The following is a 20,129-nucleotide window of genomic DNA, read 5'->3' as shown; positions in this document are numbered from 1 at the left end:
ACACACACACACACACACACACACACACAAGCAAAGGCAAGCCACACAAAGCATGGTCCCCTCTGATGCACTGATGCATTTAATCAGAGGGGCATTTTTCAGTGGAGGGAAAGTAATCATTTTTGCACAATAAGGCCCATCTGAAAACATCCACTCACATTTGTGTGGTGGCAGCATGCAGCCCAGTGGATGCATTATGTATTCCAGTGATAGATTAGACTCATGGTATGTGTGCTACCCTCTTGATGCTGAATGTCACCTTCTTTAATCATTCTTTCCCAAACAAACAATTTGAGTCCAAAAAAAAAATAAAAAATAGGCCCAACTGAAGAGAAACCACTTCACTAGGAGTGCTGTGTCATTTAGAGAATGAATTGCAATCACGGACGAAACAGTGATAGATGCATGTGAGAGGTTCCTGGAATGATATTTCACATTACATTATTTTTATAATTATCATAAGAAAATATTTTAGCACCACTGAAAATGATGATGCAAATTGTATGTAATTATGCTCAGTTTTAATGTATTCTGCACTTCCCTCAAATAATGTATAATTAGAGTTAGCACCATTACTTGCAAAATAATATAAAATATTGATTGTATAAAATAACAAAATTAACCTATCAATGTAATTGCTGAAAGAGTCACTGCAATAAAACACAGTCAATCTGACAGTCAGTCTGACAGTCAATCTCGAACATGCAAACACACAAGAGTAAAATCAGTAGCCTACTCATTACTCATTTAGGGGTTAATAATAAGGTATTTGTTGTTGATGTTGTTGTTGTTGTTGTTTACCAGTATTTTGTACCAGCCCACCACAATAATATTTTATTTTTATTAGCAATCAGTTTTATATTTGTAAGAAATATTTGAAGAGTTCATTTGCAAAAACAGATAACTCCATTTTTGTTTATTTTCAGAAATTATGTTTTTTTTTGTTTGTTTGTTTTTTGTGCATTCCAGGTAATATCAATCAAACTGCAGTTGGGTTGTTTTGATTAAGTAATAATAACAAAAAAAAAATACAGATAACTTGCAAAATTAAAGTTAATTGAAAGTATGTTTTTTTATATATTAAAATTTTGTTTTATAGCAAAAGCAGATAACTCCACATTTCATGTTTCAGAGTTAAACAAAAACACTTTGTAATCTCCTCAGATGACAATGTAGATGAGTGATGATGAGTTGTTGGTGTGATCATCATTTTTTTTAGACTGTATGGTTGTGATTACACGCAAAAAAAAAAAAAAAGCTTAAACCAGCCTAAGCTGGTTGGCTGGTCTTAGCTGGTTTAAGCTGGAAGTAGCTGATTTTAAGCTGGTCTCCCAGCCTGGCCAGTTAAAACTAGCCAACCAGCTTTCAGCAGGGAGGGAGCAGCTTTTCCCTCACCATTGTAACGTGCTGCTTTAGCAAGGTTCTGTGAAAAAGTTTCAGCTTTTATTTTATTTTTATTTTACGCCCTGAAGAAGATATCACAGGTTCATCAAGTTCGTCAAAATGATCCATCCCCGATCACTTTTAGTCAGCTTTGACAAAACTCCTCCTAGCTAGAGTGTCTTTTCAAAGTGACTGGCAGCCTTGTCACCTGACCTGAATACAGTGCACTGATTCGCTAAAATTGACTTATTGACTTCTGTTCACAAACAACAAGGGCGCTTGTCGAACTCGCGATGCCTTGAAAGTGGACAATACCGGCTTTTTTTGGCAAAACATGTTTAGGGTTCAGATCGTGCTATATGTGGAGAATAAGGCAGGGCACTCAGTTCATTTTTTAAAAGGTTTTTGCAAATGAACTCTTCATTTATATTTTTCAATGAATGTTATGCTTTCTTCACCAAAATGTTCATTCAAATTGTTGTTGCATAAGCTAGACATTTACAGCTACAATGTAACTTCATTAGTTAATACAAATAGTGTAATACACAATTGCCTAAAAGTGATGGCACACACACACACACACACACACAAAGCATTGCTGATTGTAGCTTTCAAAACATTTTCAAAAAAAAAAACATTGCTGATTGTAGCTTTCAAAACATTTTCACTAAGGCTACCAAGATAATCACAACCATTAGCCTACCCTTAATTTATTACTGGAGACATTAGTCTGTATTACAAAAAACTCACTGGGTCAAGCTTTCTACTAGGGCTGGGCAAAAAAAAAAGATTTTTCAATTAATCGTTTTTAAATGACGTCGATTTGATATCGATTCTCAAAAGACGCAAATCAATATTTTCCAGTATTTATTTCAGCAAACATTTAAAACAAGGTCTGATTAATGTGAAGCTTATCATTAGTCTCCTCCACTAGATGTCACCCTCTTATTTACCTTACGCAATGTTACAAAGGAAAGCATGTCATTCATTCAGTGCTTATCATGGCGGACACTGTTGACAAGAACCAAGAACAAAGCAATATGCGTGATTTGCAATACTCACGTAAAATTCTATAGTAATACTACAAATCTGTGGAAGCATTTGACATCACGCGTAAAGGTGCCATGATTTCCGCAATGAATGAAAGAATGAATGAATGGCGGATGGTGCCATGCACTGTTTTGTTTACTACACACTTACTAAAGCGCGGACGATGCTCGCGGTGTTTTCAGCCTCTGTCGTCTCACTATGATGATATGAATACACGAATATCATCTCCAGCTGCTCTGAGAGTCACTTAATTAGCATTTTACCATTTAATTTGACAAAACTACCATCATATCACATACACAGCAGCTGCAAGTTCCTCACGGCAACCCGTCAAAATAAAAGTTTAGTTTAACGTTAAGAAACTGTCAGAAATGTATTACTATTTAGCAGTCTTAAGACTAGGGTTGTAACGGTATGAGATGTCCACGGTATGATAATCGTCTCAGAAAATATCATGGTTATCACGGTATATATTAAACAATAATTCTTATCAGTAACAATGACTCTTAAAAGAACAAGAACAAGTTATTTGAGTGAACAAATTCTTTATGACAACAAACTTGAAACCATTTTAATGAAAGTATTGAAGTCTCCCTTCTGAAATAAAATTAATTAATTAATTTAAAAAAACAATAAAAAATAAAGCTGCACACCTTATGTATATCTATATCACACTTTAACATTTTAATTAATGTTTTAAAATGTTATCAAATGAAAATTTGCAAATCCTTTTATTTTTGGCAAAGTTAAAACATGGACATTCCTTAAAAACAATGTTTAAATAAATTATGTTATTATAAAGAATATTATTAGTATTGTTATTTTAACTTTGAAGTAGCCTACATTGTGCAATGCTAATATATGTCTGTCAATTTCAAATTAAATTGAACTTTTATTTTGACGGGTTGTAGCGGACCTTTGAGTTTCAGTGTATTTGACAAAGGTTTTTCTCAAATAAAACTAGTAAATGTTTATTTACGTTTTCTCTCAGAGCAGCTCTGGTGATGTTGTTTATGTAGACGCTGAAAATACCATTTATGTATGCGTACTTCAGTATGCAGTAGATAAAACGGCACCACTCGGAGACATGCAGAAACAAGCAGATTATTTATATAGCAGTCTCTTTGCGCTTTAATATTCACAGACACATATCATAACTATTTTTGACTTATTCAACCGTCCGATTGCGCGTTTTACGTGACATCCTCATTATACTGTAAATTCCATGTTCAGGACTGCACCGGGATTCCCTCTGCTTCACGGAAATCATACATGGTCTGAGATCAGCAGAAAGATGACGAACATCAGTAATACGGTCCCTACATCTGTCCACTGCACTGAAGCTAAAGACAACAAAATATTCTCCAAGACCATTTTCACGCGTTTAACCCCTTTATTCTGCACTGAGAAACGTGACTACGCGAAAAGTTTGGCTTTAATTTGTTTACTTCCTGGTTCACTTTTGTTTTCAACAACGTGCAACAAACATTTCGAACACCTGATATTCGGAGAGAGAGCTGTTCGTGAACGAATCTGTGTTTCTGAATGATTTTTTTTTAAAGGTAACGTTAAACGAATCGTCCAGTCCATGCGCTCATATTTTTATACACTGAATCTTCCTTATGTAACTTGACTGATTTTCTGCTTTGAATGACCGACACTAGCGCGAACAAATAGCATTCTAGTCCAAACTGTGTAGGACCATTTAATTGGCTGGGTCTAATGAACTACCGCCCCCTGCACTGAGCTAGACGAGATGTTTCGAGTCTGTGAGGTGTAGGCTATGCCTACTGAACGAGACATGAAAAATAAATAGCATGATATAACTCATTTCTAGCGGTCGACCAAATAAAAAAATAAATAAATACGTAAGTAAAATAAAACAAAAATGGATGAACTGCTTTAATGCTTTCGTTTGTGGGACGCTCTCTTTCCGATAGGCTATCTCTTTACAACTGCAGCAGCAGAGGACTATTATTCTGCTGCCTGATACTGCGGAAGAACTGATGAAGGCACGGTTTGATCTTCGGCTGACCAATCAGCAGAAAGGGGCGTTTAATTCCCGCCCACATGTAGAAATCGAATATTCAAGCTGTTTATTCATTTTTCCACCCATGAACGAAAAACGTAAATTTAAGCTGAATTCTCGTTTTTCGTTTTTCGGAAAACAAAAACAAAAAAACGAAAAAGGAGCAGTTTTCTCATTTTTCTACTTTCAATATTAAATCAAAAAAACGAATGATCGAATGATACACGGATTAACATCGAGTAATCACATTTGTTTTCTTTTTAATTTTAACAGTAACCCTCTGTTGCGCAGCACTTTGTTTGCCAAAAAATAAAAGGGTTTAATTTTCATTTGATTAGGATAAATTAAATTAATGTTTTATGCCTTCATCTGATTACCAGAAAAAAAATAAGAAGAACGTTTTATTATTGTTTAAATTCTATTATTGTTTACTTCATATTCAATATTTTGATCACTGGCAGCTTATTCATCACATCCAGCATCAAATGGCAGTGACGTTTATATTTCATTGCATATAGTAATTGCTCTGCAGTAAAGCCATTCAAACCACTTCAATTTTTGCTGATGATATTCGTTTGTCTTGTTATATTGTTTATAGTTAATAGACTGAGGAATACTAAGAAAGTTGATGTCTAACTTAAAAAAATGAAGGAGGGAGAGGGTAGAGAATGATGTACCGGGTCGCTAAAGACCCGAGGTATGCATTTAAGGGTTAATCCACCATTTGTAAACTGATGTTTACTGGTCATTTTTTTTAGAAATATCAATAGCATTTGTATTAAAACTATATTCACTGAATGTAATAAAAAAATCGAGAATCGAACCAAGAATCGAATCGAATCGAGAGCTTTGCGAATCGAAATCGAATCGGGACATCAGAATCAATACCCAGCCCTACTTTCTACAGAAACATAAAGTTTTCCAGTAGCCTACAGTTAAGTGTCTTTTAACTTAACATGGCGTCTTAAAAAAATTAAAAAAAAACATTGCATGTGTGCGCCAGGTGCTGAAAAAGTAGTGAAACGCGACGCAACAGTACATCAAGCACGTGTTTTCATAGGAAAACAATTGCATTTGTTGATATAATACTGTTATATGGTGCATAACATGTTTATACAAGTTGTGGAACATATTAGGGGTTATTCAACGTGTATATTTGAATAAACACGGCAAATATAGAGGCATAACTTGCCATTGCTTACCTCAGGTGCAGCTCGACACAGCATAGTAGTGATGGGTCATTCTTGAACAAATCTTTAATGTGACTCGGGAAGAACAACCCTGTACCAAATGGAACACTTCATGTGCACTTGCGGTCTCACGGACTTACAATGGCCGCCGCGTGCGCGTGTCCGTTAAGTCCACGGGACCATAGGGTGTCCCATTATTTCTTCATAAAATTACATTACAACGCACCAAACATTTAATTTTGCAAAAAAAAAATAAAAAATAAAAAATAAAAAAAAATATATATATATATATATACACACAAAAAAAAAAACTGAAATCAAATTAGTATCAAATATTATGAAAAAAATAAAAAAATAAAAAAATAAAAATAAAAATATATATATATATATATGTATATGTATATGTGTGTGTGTGTGTGTGTGTAAAGATCATGAATGGATAATTAAGTGGGCCATCCTTATGGTTAAACCCTTATTTTTATTTATTTATTTGACTTGATTCCATATAGGCTATGAAGTTATCTTTGTAAACCACAAAGTTGCCTAAATATGATATTCTCTTTTTAAAAACACAAAATTACTGGATGATGTTTTAGATTTTTGCAATGAACTAGCCTGAAATGGCAAGTTTGAGAAAGAAAAAGTTAACGTTTTTAGTAAGACGAGTTGCTAGTTGGTGCCAGGTTCAAATCAAACCCTCATTTCATCCTGATGTTCTCCACTCAGCTCAATTCTGCCCCTCAGCTTGGCCTCACTATATGACAGCCCCTCGTCCATTAAATGTCATGGGTCTTGATGTTTCATGAGCATGCTGCCAAATATGGAGGAAGTTCAGGAGTTGGGAAAACAGGACTGAGAGCAATGGTATGAAGTTGGTCTGATGGACTGCATTCTAAACAACAGAAAATCCCAGTGCAACAAAAGTGGAGAATGAAAAAGATCTAAAGATTGAAAGGATGAAATGACTGGTTCTCCCATGGAGCATCGCATGTGCCCTGGATTTACTGATGCTCCCAGATGTCATGGGCTGCCTTCCTCTGATTGGCTGCAGGAGACTCATTAGTCTGTGTTTGTGAAATGCTGTCATGCTGCCAAAGAGGACACCTAGAACTGCTCAGAATAAGAAGATCAAAAATCAAAGGAAACAGACTGTTATGAAAATCTGTGTATTTTTCTTTTCTTCTTCTTCTTTTCTTCTATCTTTTGTCCTAATAAAAGTTTACTTTTACATTCCCTCTTCTTTCCTTTTTCATGTTTCATAAAATACAAAATGTGAATCTATATATATATATATATATATATATATATATATATAGATAGATAGATAGATGATAGATAGATAGATAACATTGCCACTAGATGGAAGCATTGTGCACATTTAAGAGCATAGATTGTTTTCATCTATCCAGCATGATCTCTGACTAATCAGTTTTTTCTTCTTTTGATTAATAATTGCAGATTATTGTCAATTATATGTTTAAACGTTTTAGGCTCACCACTTTAATAAAAGCATACGCTTGATTCAAATATTAGACACTGCATATTATTTAAATGAAGCACTGCATTTCACACGGCCTATAAAGAAAACATATAGGACGGAAGAAAAAATGAAGATGATGAGCAGGAGAAAGCATTATCCTCATTATGTCCAGACTGAGGGGTCTCAAGACACTTAACATTTCTCATGATGAAAATATCTCTCCTTCCCCCTTTGGATTTAGATCTTGGCACAGACAGATATCAAGAGAGCCATCCCCACTTCTCTTATTCCAGGGATGTTTATAAATTTCCTTAAATGTCCATTCAGCCACTGTCACTTGTTTGCTCCCAGAATATCTAAAGATCAATTGCAGCGGATGTCACTCTGCTCCCATAAGCATGTTGTACACAGATTAAGTATGTTATGTAAACCATGGCTTTACCGCTCTTCTCCCAAGAACGTATTTCTCTCAAAGTGATGAATATGCGGCGGAATAACCTAAGCTTCTGTGAGTACAGTTTATTTGGAATAAAATGAAGATTTACTTCATAACACATGCTTGTCAAACAAATAACTCGATCAAACCAACCACCTTACACAGCAGAGGACACTTAAACCGATTATGACAATTTGAGAGAAAAAACCCTGTGTTTCTATAATTCAGACACACAGGAAGTCCTAAACAACCTTGTTTGCACTACTGTTCCCTGAGGAGTTGGAGTATGTTGTTAAATCAAGTTATTCGGCAAGCGTTGAGTGTCCCTCTGTCCTCTCAGCAACTTGCCTGTGTCCTCACTGTTGAGAATATGAAATAAAACAGACCAGAACAGACTATTCTTGGTCTGAGAAGTACATAAAGCCCATTTCTGAGAAGTACATAAAAAGTACGCTAAAAGTATACTTTCCTATTTTTTTAGTTTAAAAGAAGTATACTAATAGCACACTTGAATAAACTTCTTTTTCGTAAGGGCAACCAGCTCCCAGTGCGTGTATATCACTTTTTAATCTACTCAAAACTATGTATTAACACAATCAAAAGGGTTTAAAGGCATGTAGAAGTATTATTTCATCTATGTCAACATCAAATTGATCAAACGATTCTAAAATTGAACTTATATGAAACGTAAACAACGTAAAAACACTTTTTGAGAGATAATCCCAGCATGAAAGATGCTTTGATTTGCTAGAGTACACTTGAAAAGAGTATCGGTTAAATAAAGTCGCTGGCATTAGTTCCTCCCTACCAGGATGAATGTTGCTTTCAAAGACTGGATTCCTACCTCAGCCACAACAGATAAAGACACCATGTGTTTTACATTCAGCGTTTCACAATGTAACCATGTGTATTATACAACTTCTAGTAAAAGGCTCATACTGTGTTAGGCCTCAGGGAGATGGAAGCTTTACTTTGACCCTACCACTGCCCTTCAAGCTCTTGCTTGCTTTTTTATCTTTCAGATGCTATGTGTCACATGGACAAGATAATAGAGTGGTATTTTCCTTAGGTTTATTAAGGTGTGGTCACATTAGAGAAATTGTGTTAGCAAAAAAGGTCCTTTGTCCATTGTCAATAGTTTAGCGATATCTAAGGTGGTAACAATTTACAATAAGGTTCTATTAGCGAACGTTGATTCATGTATTTGTTAACGTTAGTTAATTTTGGACCTGAGCTAATAAATAGTTTTAAAAAGTTTTGGTCAAAACATCCAAAACTTTTATTATCTACATAAAATCCACAAGATCCACATCCTCGGTCCATCAATTAATATCTTGTGGAGTTAAAAGCTGCTATTTTGTTTTAACTTTCAACACTCCTGGCCAAAATATAAGTCCATGATAACACTTTCTCCAATGAAGTCCAACCGACATATTTTTTTAGAACTGTTTTAAACTGTTTTTGCTCATAAACAGTACTTGATCTGTGCATATTTCTCTTCTGATTCAGACGAGACAACTTTTTCAGTGAAAAAACAATATTATAGATAGAGGACTCGTATATTAGTTTGAAGCAATGATTTGAAGTTAAAAGCATCTTAATGATGGATTTGTTTTTTTTACAAACATGCAGTTATTTGTCACAAGATGTTAATTGATTGATTGGAGTCGTGTGGATTACTTGTGGATTATTGTGATGTTTAAAAAAGGTCCTTTGTCCATTGTCAATAGTTTAGCGATGTCTAAGGTGGTAACAATTTACAATAAGGTTCTATTAGCGAACGTTGATTCATGTATTTGTTAACGTTAGTTAATTTTGGACCTGAGCTAATAAATAGTTTTAAAAAGTTTTGGTCAAAACATCCAAAACTTTTATTATCTACATAAAATCCACAAGATCCACATCCTCGGTCCATCAATTAATATCTTGTGGAGTTAAAAGCTGCTATTTTGTTTTAACTTTCAACACTCCTGGCCAAAATATAAGTCCATGATAACACTTTCTCCAATGAAGTCCAACCGACATATTTTTTTAGAACTGTTTTAAACTGTTTTTGCTCATAAACAGTACTTGATCTGTGCATATTTCTCTCCTGATTCAGACGAGACAACTTTTTCAGTGAAAAAACAATATTATAGATAGAGGACTCGTATATTAGTTTGAAGCAATGATTTGAAGTTAAAAGCATCTTAATGATGGATTTGTTTTTTTTACAAACATGCAGTTATTTGTCACAAGATGTTAATTGATTGATTGGAGTCGTGTGGATTACTTGTGGATTATTGTGATGTTTTTATCAGCTGTTTGGACTCCCATTCTGATGGCACCCATTCACTGCCAGAGGATCCAATGGTGAGCAAGTAATGTGATGCTAAAATTCTTCAAATCAGTTAGGATGAAGAAACAAACTCATCTATCTCGTTTGACCAACTTGAACCCGATGTAAAATCTGCATAGGCAAATATTTCAAACTATTGCAGATCACATGGATTCCTGTTGAAATAACTGGATTTCACCCATGAAAATTCACAGAACAGCCGTAAATGTGACCGCACCTTTAGTCTACACCGCACTGCTTTTCCACTCTACACTCTACTCTACACTAATGTACCCCGACACACATTTCAGACAGGCTATTTCTTCCTGAAAGCCCTCTTTCTTTCCTGTCACAGCCGTCAGCTCAGACTGACTGTAATTCAGACAAGCATAGCTGACTCTAAGAGCACGACGGCGTGTTCAGCCCAAGCTGCCTGAGACTTCCTCCTTGAAGTGTAAATGAGATTTGTGTCTCTTGGGATCCACATCATGTCTGTAACAAAACTGTGTTGGTGTCTGTTTGACCTGAGATGGAGGATAAAGCCACATCGAGAGGTCTGCAAAGATGCCGGGGTTTAAAAAAGATGCAATGCGAACACCGTGCAAGAGCAGGGTGCTAAAGAGCATTTTACCCATGAGACACAACAAGGCTGGTTGTACTTAAGGCATTTGAACATGATTTTACAAAGGTGCACTTTGCAATAAGAAATGCCACAGACAAGGTTTTATTACATGCCCCTAGCCATTTTATTTTCGCACAAAGGACATAAAATGACATGCTTTATATTAGATAGAGTTATGTGAAGTCTTTGTGTAAAATTTGCATAATGTACCTGGCACAGGGACTTTATTTCTGAAAGTGAAGGTTAATTTATGTTTACTGCACTTTAGCTTCCAAAGGTTTTGTCGAGATAAATCATATACATTTTAATAAATGTCAACGTGTAGAAATGTTATGGTGGCTTAGAGAGCTGTAACTGCACTGACGGTTTGCCTATTCGTGGAGCTCTCGAGAGTATCTTATAGTCTGAAGCACAACAAAATATGATGAAAAAGAGACATGTTAAGATTTCAACATTAATCTGATACCCTTTTAATATAAACTTTTCTAGTGAAGAGGAAAAAGGTTTGCATTTCGACTAAAGCAGTTCAGTGCTCATCACAGTATTTCTTAGTTGTCAGAGGCTAAGTAATGAAAGTAGGAGTGGAAGAAACTTGCAAAAAAATAAGTTAACAGTAATGGTAAACCTGATGAATTAGAGTAATACCAAACTCATATTTCAATAAGTGGGTGTTTCTTTAACATTCACTTTTGGCCCTGTGGGAAAAAAAGAAAGTAAACTGTCATAAAAAGCACTTTACATATTTTACAAGCATCACAGACGAATACTATCATTTTTGTAAAAATTTTTCCAAGATATATATTTTACACTACATCTTATATTACATTGATACATACATCTTTTTTCTATCATTCTTTGGAGGAATTTTGAAATGTCAGATGCCTGTCTCTTGCTATAAGCTACGTATAGGCTAAAATAAATAAATAAATAATTGTCAAGTCAAGTCAAGTCGTCACCATTATTTATATAACGCTTTTTACAATGCAGATTGTGTCAAAGCAGCTTTACAGTACTAAACAGGGAAATAGTGTTTCGAAATAGTGTGCCGTTCTCCTCTGGTCAGACGAAACAGCAGTTTAATTCCAGGATGCAACAAAGTCAGATTGTGCAGAGGACTCATCTGGTTTCCGTGGTCTTGTCCCGATGGTCTTCGAAGGGGTTCTGTCTCTGTTCATCTAGTTAACATAGTCTCTGCTGACATTCAGGGCTGTCGAGGACGTCTCTAGGTGCTGATCCACCATCTGGACTGGATACGGCTTGATCCGGGTGGTTGCAGTGACCAGTGATTTGGATACAGACTGGATCTGGTGGCTACGGTGACCTCGGAATAAGAAAGAAACAGACTTATATTAGCGTAGATGACTGTAGATGGTGTTACCGGTTCCGGTTGACCTAATTAATGCAGCCTTACAATCCTTTAACATATTTGAATATTAGAAATGTGTTAGTGTGTTATGTGTTATGTGTAAACCAGGTTAAAGAGATGTGTTTTTAATCCCATCTCTTGGGATTGTAGCGGATGTGAAGGACTATAATGCACTAAGAGCTCGCTCAAATACTGAGATACTGAACTATTCAGGGCTTTATAGGTAATTAGCAAGATTTTAAAATGTATACGATGTTTAATAGGGAGCAGGTGCAGTGTTGACAGAACCAGGCTAATATGGTCATACTTCCTGGTTCTAGTAAAACCTCTAGCTGCAGGTTTTTGTTTGTTTTTTCAGAATTTAACAGTATGAAATTACTATAATAAAGAAAAAACACATATGTAAAGAGCTAGCTATGCTATTAGTCCATAGCAAGAGAAAGACATTTCACATTTAGAAATTATTTTATATACAGTATTATTATATTGTATATATTATATTATTGTTAAATTATGCAATTATTATAATTGTAGTTATTATAAATATTGCTTTTTGCATAATTTATAAAAAAATATATAGTTTTGACATATTTTGGCAAAATGCAGATTTGAAATACACATCATAAAATGATGGTCACAAGTGATATTTACATTCATATTCCTTTACACATCACATCTTATATTTAATATTATTCTAAGATATTTAATACTATTCTAAAGCTTTGGCTTTGGAATAAGATTAGAACAATAAAATGCATACATAAATGGCATTTGAAAAGAAGCCAAAATAAATGATGAAAAGTGAAAAGTCTCCATGACAGTTTTAAGTTTGAAATATGTTCGTTTTAATAAAAATCAACGTCTGAGATATAAAAGTGCCTGATGTTGATGAAATACTCAAATGCTAATTAACAAGAATGGACCTGGTCCTAAATCATTCATCAAGACCAAGAAGGCCAGAAAAAAATACTTTTAAATATCATATGTATAGTAAACTAAACCTCATGGGAAACGTCAAATCCCCATCTGATAAGGCATTTAAGCATATATCATTGTCCAGAGGTAGTGGCAGGTCCCCGTTTTTAGCTCGGGTACTTTCCCCATGCCGTAGAGAAGGTGATGCATTCTTAGTTCCCACAGTCTGATGATTTGGGTATTAAAAAGTCCCTAGCGTCAGTTAAAAACTCCACTTATCTATGCTTAAGCTTGACATGTTTACATATTTCAAAACCCAAAACCAGAACATAGACTACTGAAGTCAAATATAGCTGACTTGCTGTAAACAAGCAATCACATAGTTTACTCTAACTGATGATGGAGATGCATTTAATCTGTTCTGTGAAAGAACACAGAACATTATTTTATACCAAATAACCCTATTTTGAAAATTGTCTTTTATGATGCTCGCTATGATGGTCATTATGAGCTGTCACTAAAAAATGAAAAAAAATTATTTTGTGTCCCAAGGAAAAATCATATGACATAACGGTGAGTAAATTTTGGATAAACTATCACTTTAAGAGTCCATGAAACACTACGGTTTGATCAACTGTCTCCTGCAGGGACGTTTATAATGTCCGAGCTGCCGTTCTCCCCCAGGCTTTTAAGTCAGTCAGTCTATTTCCATTTAAAGCCACTCAATACAACCTTAACTCTATATAAGACTATGTTATGTGAGCAATGTTTAGAAAAAATATTATTTTCAGAGTTATCTCAAGGCATCGTAAACTGATTTTAAGTGAATGGATTTGTGTTCTTATTTCGGGCACCAGTAGATGCCATGGGTTTGATTAATAACCAGGGAGGTCAGGGGGTTGCAATGTTCCCTTGCCAGACAAAACGCCTTCCAGGTGCGTGGACAACCAGAAATATCTCTATCTGAATATGTTCTCTGAAAAAGGACACAGGAGGTACTTTGCACATGGATGTTCCCTCATGCCCAGTATTAAATGTACCTGATAGTGTCTGATTGCACACTTCAAGTATTCAAAAATATCCTCTAATCAGGACTCCATGTACATAGAAACCCCTAATCATAATAAAAGCACTCTGACATGAAGAACAACGGGAGCTTAATTAATATGTATGGGCAGGTTTCCTGGAAAAAGATTAACCCTCAGCATGGACTATATTGCACTGTCAAAGAAGATTCTACACTGGAAACACCTCCAACTAGGATTAATCTGTATTAAAGAAAGCGCTCCATGTTTTATTAATCTCTGACCTATCTCATTCCCAAGAGCTAGATTGAAAAAAAAAAAAGATTAGAAAAAGCAGATTCTCACCTGTCAAAGCATTTATTCTCAACGAAGAGCTAATTTTATTGATCTATAAACAACACAGGCATGAAAGGATGACAATATGTTAACATTGAAATGATTTAGCTAATGCTGGAGAAACAAAACCAGAAACATAACTACATTATTAATTTGCACACAATCTCACATATTTTCTATTTAATAGTTGTTTTCTTTCCACTAAAGTAACTCTACTGGTAACACATTTCTTTCAACGAGAAAGCCCAAACCTAACTATTTCTCAATATAAAACAATATAAATCAAGGCAGATAAAAGTAGACAATAATTAATACCAAAAAATTACAAATCATGTGATCAAAACCATGTGATTTGTCACAAACCAAAAACGCTGCACACATTCAAAAATCGCAGCCTGAAGACGAACCGTTACAGCTTTGATGTGAAATTCCAGTCTTGTGAATATAATTTTATACTGCTTTTTCAGTCATTTTGATATTTAATTAATTATTGTGCTTGTACTTTTAATATATAATACACCTTTCTTTAAACCCAGAAACATTTTTGTCAGCAAAATTATTAAGGTATATTAAGAAATTAGCTTTATGATCATAAAATAATATTGATGCCCGTCAGTCTATTGGCATTATATCATTATGTCTCTTTTTCAAATATGAAGCAATATCGGACACCTTTGGGAGTGTCTTTACAACATGATCCTATAGCAACACCAAGGATGTGGGTTCAGTTCACAGGGAATGCATGAGCTGATAAAATCTATGAGTTAAATGCAACATAAGATGTTGTAAATGAAAAAATAAATAAATAAATACAATTAAAAACAAAATAAAAATCTGCTGAATCAAATTTTTATAACAAGGACCTTAAAAAGCTCTCTGTTCCTGGCACACCTTGGGATTAAAACCTTATGTCTCCAACCCAATGAGCTCATCTTCAGACTCCACAGGAGATAATAAAGGCATTGCGTGAGACAAAATTGTGTAACAAAAGTCACATGTTTATGTGGTTTTGTCTGGGTTCAAGTGTAAAGTATAAAGCTTTTATACAGAAAACAACCTGTGATGTCACACTAGTTTACACTTGAATTTTCCTTGATGGCTTGAAAAGGTTGAAAAAATAAAATAAAAGTAGGCGATAACCAATGTTTATGTGGTTTTGTCTGGGTTCAAGTGTAAAGTATAAAGCTTTTATACAGAAAACAACCTGTGATGTCACACTAGTTTACTGCATGCTTCACAAAATGTTCTTGTACACTTGAATTTTCCTTGACGGCTTGAAAAGGTTGAAAAAAGAAAATAAAAGTAGGCGATAACCACATGGCCATTAAAAATTTCAGATGTAGATGTAATAATTAAAACAGGTCCTTGCAGTAGATAACCTACAATGACTTTGGAAGAAGGGCCTTTTTGGAGTGCAAATTTCTAAATACTGTATTTTAACTGACACACTTCACTTTGATTAATATATATAAAAAAAAAAGTCTAAAGATACAATTTTTAAAATCATTTTCAGTCTGTTATGTCTGTTGTTAGCCCATTTTGTATGTTTTTCTATTTATACTTTTATACTATTTAAAATACATAGTAATAGTTTCAGTTTCCCTACTTCAAAAATGTCATATTTATTTCAAAGTTATTTGCTGTTTCTATGTAATTGTGACATCTACTTGCAATTTCTGAATAAAAAAAATTTCTGCACAAATGTTTACACCATCAGTGTAAACTTGAGTTTGCAGACCAATATGGAAATATTATTTAAAAGTGTAAGACATTTCAAAACTCTTCAGCCTCCCCTATAGTGTTGTGTTTGCTTTTTCAGGACTCCTCTGTTTAACAACAAAAAGGCAAAAAAAGAAAAAAATCAACATTTACTCAGAGTTTGGACTGAAGCAGGGATGGGCGGTATTAACGCCCCTGAGACAGAGACTCTTGTTTTCACATTACATGAGTGCATCAGAATGACATCATTGCTCATCAGTAACTCGTTCAACGTTCTAGTCATTTAATAGCAACCTGACTAAAGCAGCCAACCAACGTGTCAGCAATGGAGATTATTTTTCGCCAAAATGAACCAACAAAATGAAGATGAAGTCACACAGTCTTGGGGAAGCGGTTCTTTGGATGCGTACAAAGGGTCAGCGAAGTTTTCAAACACTTCCGAGTTAAATGGCACAGAACTCGAGCCTCTCCTCCTGTCCCGTGCCGTCCCGCTCGGCTTGGCTTTGGGGACTTTCATCATCTTCGCGGTGGCTGGAAACATCTTGGTGATACTGTCAGTGGTGTGCAATAGGCACCTGCGATCTCCAACTAACTATTTCATCGTCAATCTCGCTATTGCCGACCTGCTCCTTGGCACAACTGTGTTACCCGTATCAGCCACATTGGAAATACTGGGTTACTGGGTGTTCGGGAGGATTTTCTGTGATGTTTGGGCAGCGGTTGATGTGTTATGTTGCACCGCATCCATCATGAGTCTGTGCGTAATCTCCATTGACCGTTATATCGGAGTGAGCCATCCTTTGCAATACCCCAACATCGTGACAGGACGCAGGGCTCTGTTGGCCATGCTGGGGGTATGGGTCCTGTCTTTGGTCATCTCCATCGGACCACTGCTAGGATGGAAGGAGCCTCCCTCACCGGACGACACGGTGTGCGTAATAACCGAGGAACCCTTTTACGCGCTCTTCTCATCGCTCGGCTCCTTCTATATTCCCTTAATTGTGATTCTAGTCATGTACTGTCGTGTTTATGTGGTGGCTAAACGGACAACGAAGAATCTGGAAGCCGGTGTGAAGACGGAAACTATGAATGCAGGTGAAATAACGTTGAGGATTCACAGGGGTTCGCAGGTGCACGAGGACTCCGGCGCGGCAGCCAAGGGTCGCGCGCATCAGGCGAGGAATTCTCTGGCGGTCAAACTTCTGAAGTTTTCCAGGGAAAAGAAAGCAGCTAAGACCTTAGGGGTTGTGGTTGGCATGTTTACGTTGTGCTGGTTGCCATTCTTCCTCACTTTACCAATTGGTAGGTCTTTCTTGTACACAGTTGCACAATAATCAGGAAAATGTACTTAAATTACAGTGGAAGAATGCATTCTGTGTTATATGTTATTCAACTAAATTGAGTCGCCTATACACCCACATGAAATACATACAAGTGATTTATCCCTTAAGCCTTCTGCAGCTGGACATTTGTGGTCAGTGGGAAGACCGCAGAGTAGAGGTTAAGACAGAATAAATATTTTTGCACTTTATTTCCTCCTCCCTCTCATGAGGCACCCAGTGTGGGGTCTGCCGCATCCCCTGTTTGGCTGTCACAGCAGGGAGTATGAGAACGAGGCCCTGGACCGCAGCCATTCAGACTCAAAGGCAGGTTATTATTAATGAATTAACATAGTTGTAATTCCTGTCCCAGACAGGGTTATCTCAGCAGGGCAGGGTGCTTGGAAGTTCAGCTGGCCTGCTACATAATTAAGCAACTGTGGCTTTCTTTGAATTTAAGAAAACAAAACTTAAGTGGAAAACAGTAGTGATTTTACAACACTGAATTATTGTAGCTACAGAGGTCATATTTACATGAATATATCATGATACAATGTTTTAAGTTAGCAAGTCTGTTTAGACAATGTCAGTTTGTGTTTACATGGAAACTTTAAAACTTTAAAATTATTTGAACTCAAATCAATATTTCTTATTTATTCATTTGATGAGTTCCGTAATTGTTCTGGAACGAATAATAACGACTAAACTTCATTCATCACTGTCCGAGGCAATGTAGTTTCATGTCTTTTAAATCACTCCCCACTAGCTTTCTTTAACATGGAACCATGTTTCCGCAACGAAATAATACATAAAGGTAACTTCGACTTTTTATTTCACAATTCAAACTTTTTTTTCCCTTGCAATTCTGAGATGTAAACACAGAAGGTACTGTATTCTGGAAAAAAGGGTAGAAATTTAGAATTTAGACTTTCTTTCTTGCAGAGTTTACATTGTGCAATTAAATTTTATTTCCGCCACAGAATAAAAAATAAAACAACGTAATTGCGACTTTTCATCTCACTATTCTCACCCTTGCAATTCTAGCTTTTTTTTTTCTTTTTTATTGTGTGGCAAAAATAAGCATCCATACTTGAAACATAATGGAAGCAAACAGCTATACTATTATAGCTGTTTTATTTATTTATGTAGGCTATGCAATGATGTAATAAATAATGTAGCTAATGTTTATGTAATAGATCATGTAGCTATTTAGCAATACAGCTTAAGAAGACCTGCTCAAAATTTTGGCTCATTCATTGCTGAGGAAAAGAATACACAAGATACACATGCTAACAAGGTTTATAAGTTATGTCACATAAATCATTGATATTTTTCCAAACCTGTCATACTAGACAATGGAAGACAACCCAGTGAGTCACTTGACTGCATACAATTTGGAAAAACAGGATGTAAGGTTGTGAACAGTACATCTCAAACTTGTTTGCTTCCTCTCGGAATCTAATCATTCTAGAACAGTTACATTCTAGAAAGTTCTTTGATAAGAGCAGTAATCAGAATAATGAGACTATTACTATTTAAGTGAGTGAGCTACTTTGGTGTTGCTAACATTAATTAATGCCTATTTAAGGTCTATTCATGACTTATTTTGAAATGTTACAGCCTTCTAATAGATCATTGTCACTTATATACTCTTTAGGCCTTCATTCATGAATTTGTTTTTTCAGCCAAGTCTCATGGTTCCCATGGTACTTTGAATGCAGTGGGTCAATGCACTAGACCTGCAGCATTGAGGTGCCTCCGCTTTATACACCAGGGATCTCAGTCTAAAGCAATTAATGGCACAGATCCACAGCTCTACCACTGAAATTTAATGAAAAAAGGGGTAAAGGAACTTTTTCTAGAAATCTTGCTAAATATTGTTTTTTACAATAAACAGAAGCAGCCATTTATATTCAGGTTATTAATTCACAACTGCTTCAGCAGATATCCAATTTATTAAGGCTTTCATACATTCATATATCAAACTATTAATCGCATCCAAAATAAAAGTTTGTGTTTATATAATTTAAATGTGTATATAAATACACACACATATAACACTTTGGCAAGTGACACTTTTATTTTTTTTATTTATCTTGCTTTTTCAAATGTGGAAGAATATCCCTTAAAATATTCAATACAATTATCAGAAATTCAGACAATTAAAATATTTAGAAATGTTATTTCAGAACATTTTGTTCTTTGTTATATTATTATTATTATTATTATTATTATTATTATATTGCCACTATGAATTGTTTTAAAATAATATCTAAGCTGTTTATTGAATTACATCAATAACATAAAACAAACTGTGAAGATGTACAGTGAAATGTTATCTTTACTGACATAGTTCTACGCTTTCTAAAAGCATAAACTTAATCATCGTAACATCCCTTAATTGACATGTATAACCAGTGTCTAATGCATCATATGCCCTTTCTTCCAAGTTCCCATCAAAGACTAAACACAAAACGTATCTGTACTGTTTCACTATAGTAATTAAGAAGTATTTATTTTATGAGTATATAGTGTTATCCCATAGGAATGCAACACTTGGGATTTAGTTTTAAATTCACTTTTCACTTTTTATTTCCAATTTCTCAATAAAATATAAACAAAACATTTATTTACATAAAAACATATAACTTTTGTTTTTAGGTTTACTTTGTTCTATTTTTTACATGCTATGCACATCTGGTATTCGATAGATTTTTAGTTTCAAAGTTTTCACACCAATTTGCAACAAGCAGAAAATTTGATAGGCAAGCATTGCAGCCACCTGCTGGATGCTAAAGCAAATGACAGACCTTTAAAAGAAACACCAGTTGTATCAGCAGGGGGCACAATCACAAACAATCAAGAACAGTCACGAATTGTGCCAGCAGGGGGCACACCAGTTATGTAGTGTTATATGAGAGAGAGAGAGAGAGAGAGAGAGA

General features: G+C 35.2%; 1 protein-coding gene across 1 annotated transcript in view; it reads left to right on the top strand.

Annotated features, from left to right (window-relative positions):
- The first annotated feature begins 16,115 nt into the window (after positions 1-16,115).
- Positions 16,116-20,129, top strand: part of LOC107756509 (alpha-1A adrenergic receptor-like) — a 5,045-nt gene continuing 1,031 nt past the window's right edge. Inside the window, exon 1 of the mRNA XM_016573671.1 lies at positions 16,116-17,170. Within this exon, the coding sequence (XP_016429157.1) occupies positions 16,216-17,170 (955 nt within the window). The 5' untranslated portion in view covers positions 16,116-16,215. The remainder of the gene's footprint in view (positions 17,171-20,129) is intronic.

The sequence above is a fragment of the Sinocyclocheilus rhinocerous genome, unplaced genomic scaffold, assembly GCF_001515625.1.
Source record: "Sinocyclocheilus rhinocerous isolate Xijiao unplaced genomic scaffold, SAMN03320098_v1.1 scaffold111, whole genome shotgun sequence".
Lineage (NCBI taxonomy): Eukaryota > Metazoa > Chordata > Actinopteri > Cypriniformes > Cyprinidae > Sinocyclocheilus > Sinocyclocheilus rhinocerous.
Note: the sequence above shows the minus strand (reverse complement) of the source record. Positions and strands in the feature narration are given on the sequence as shown.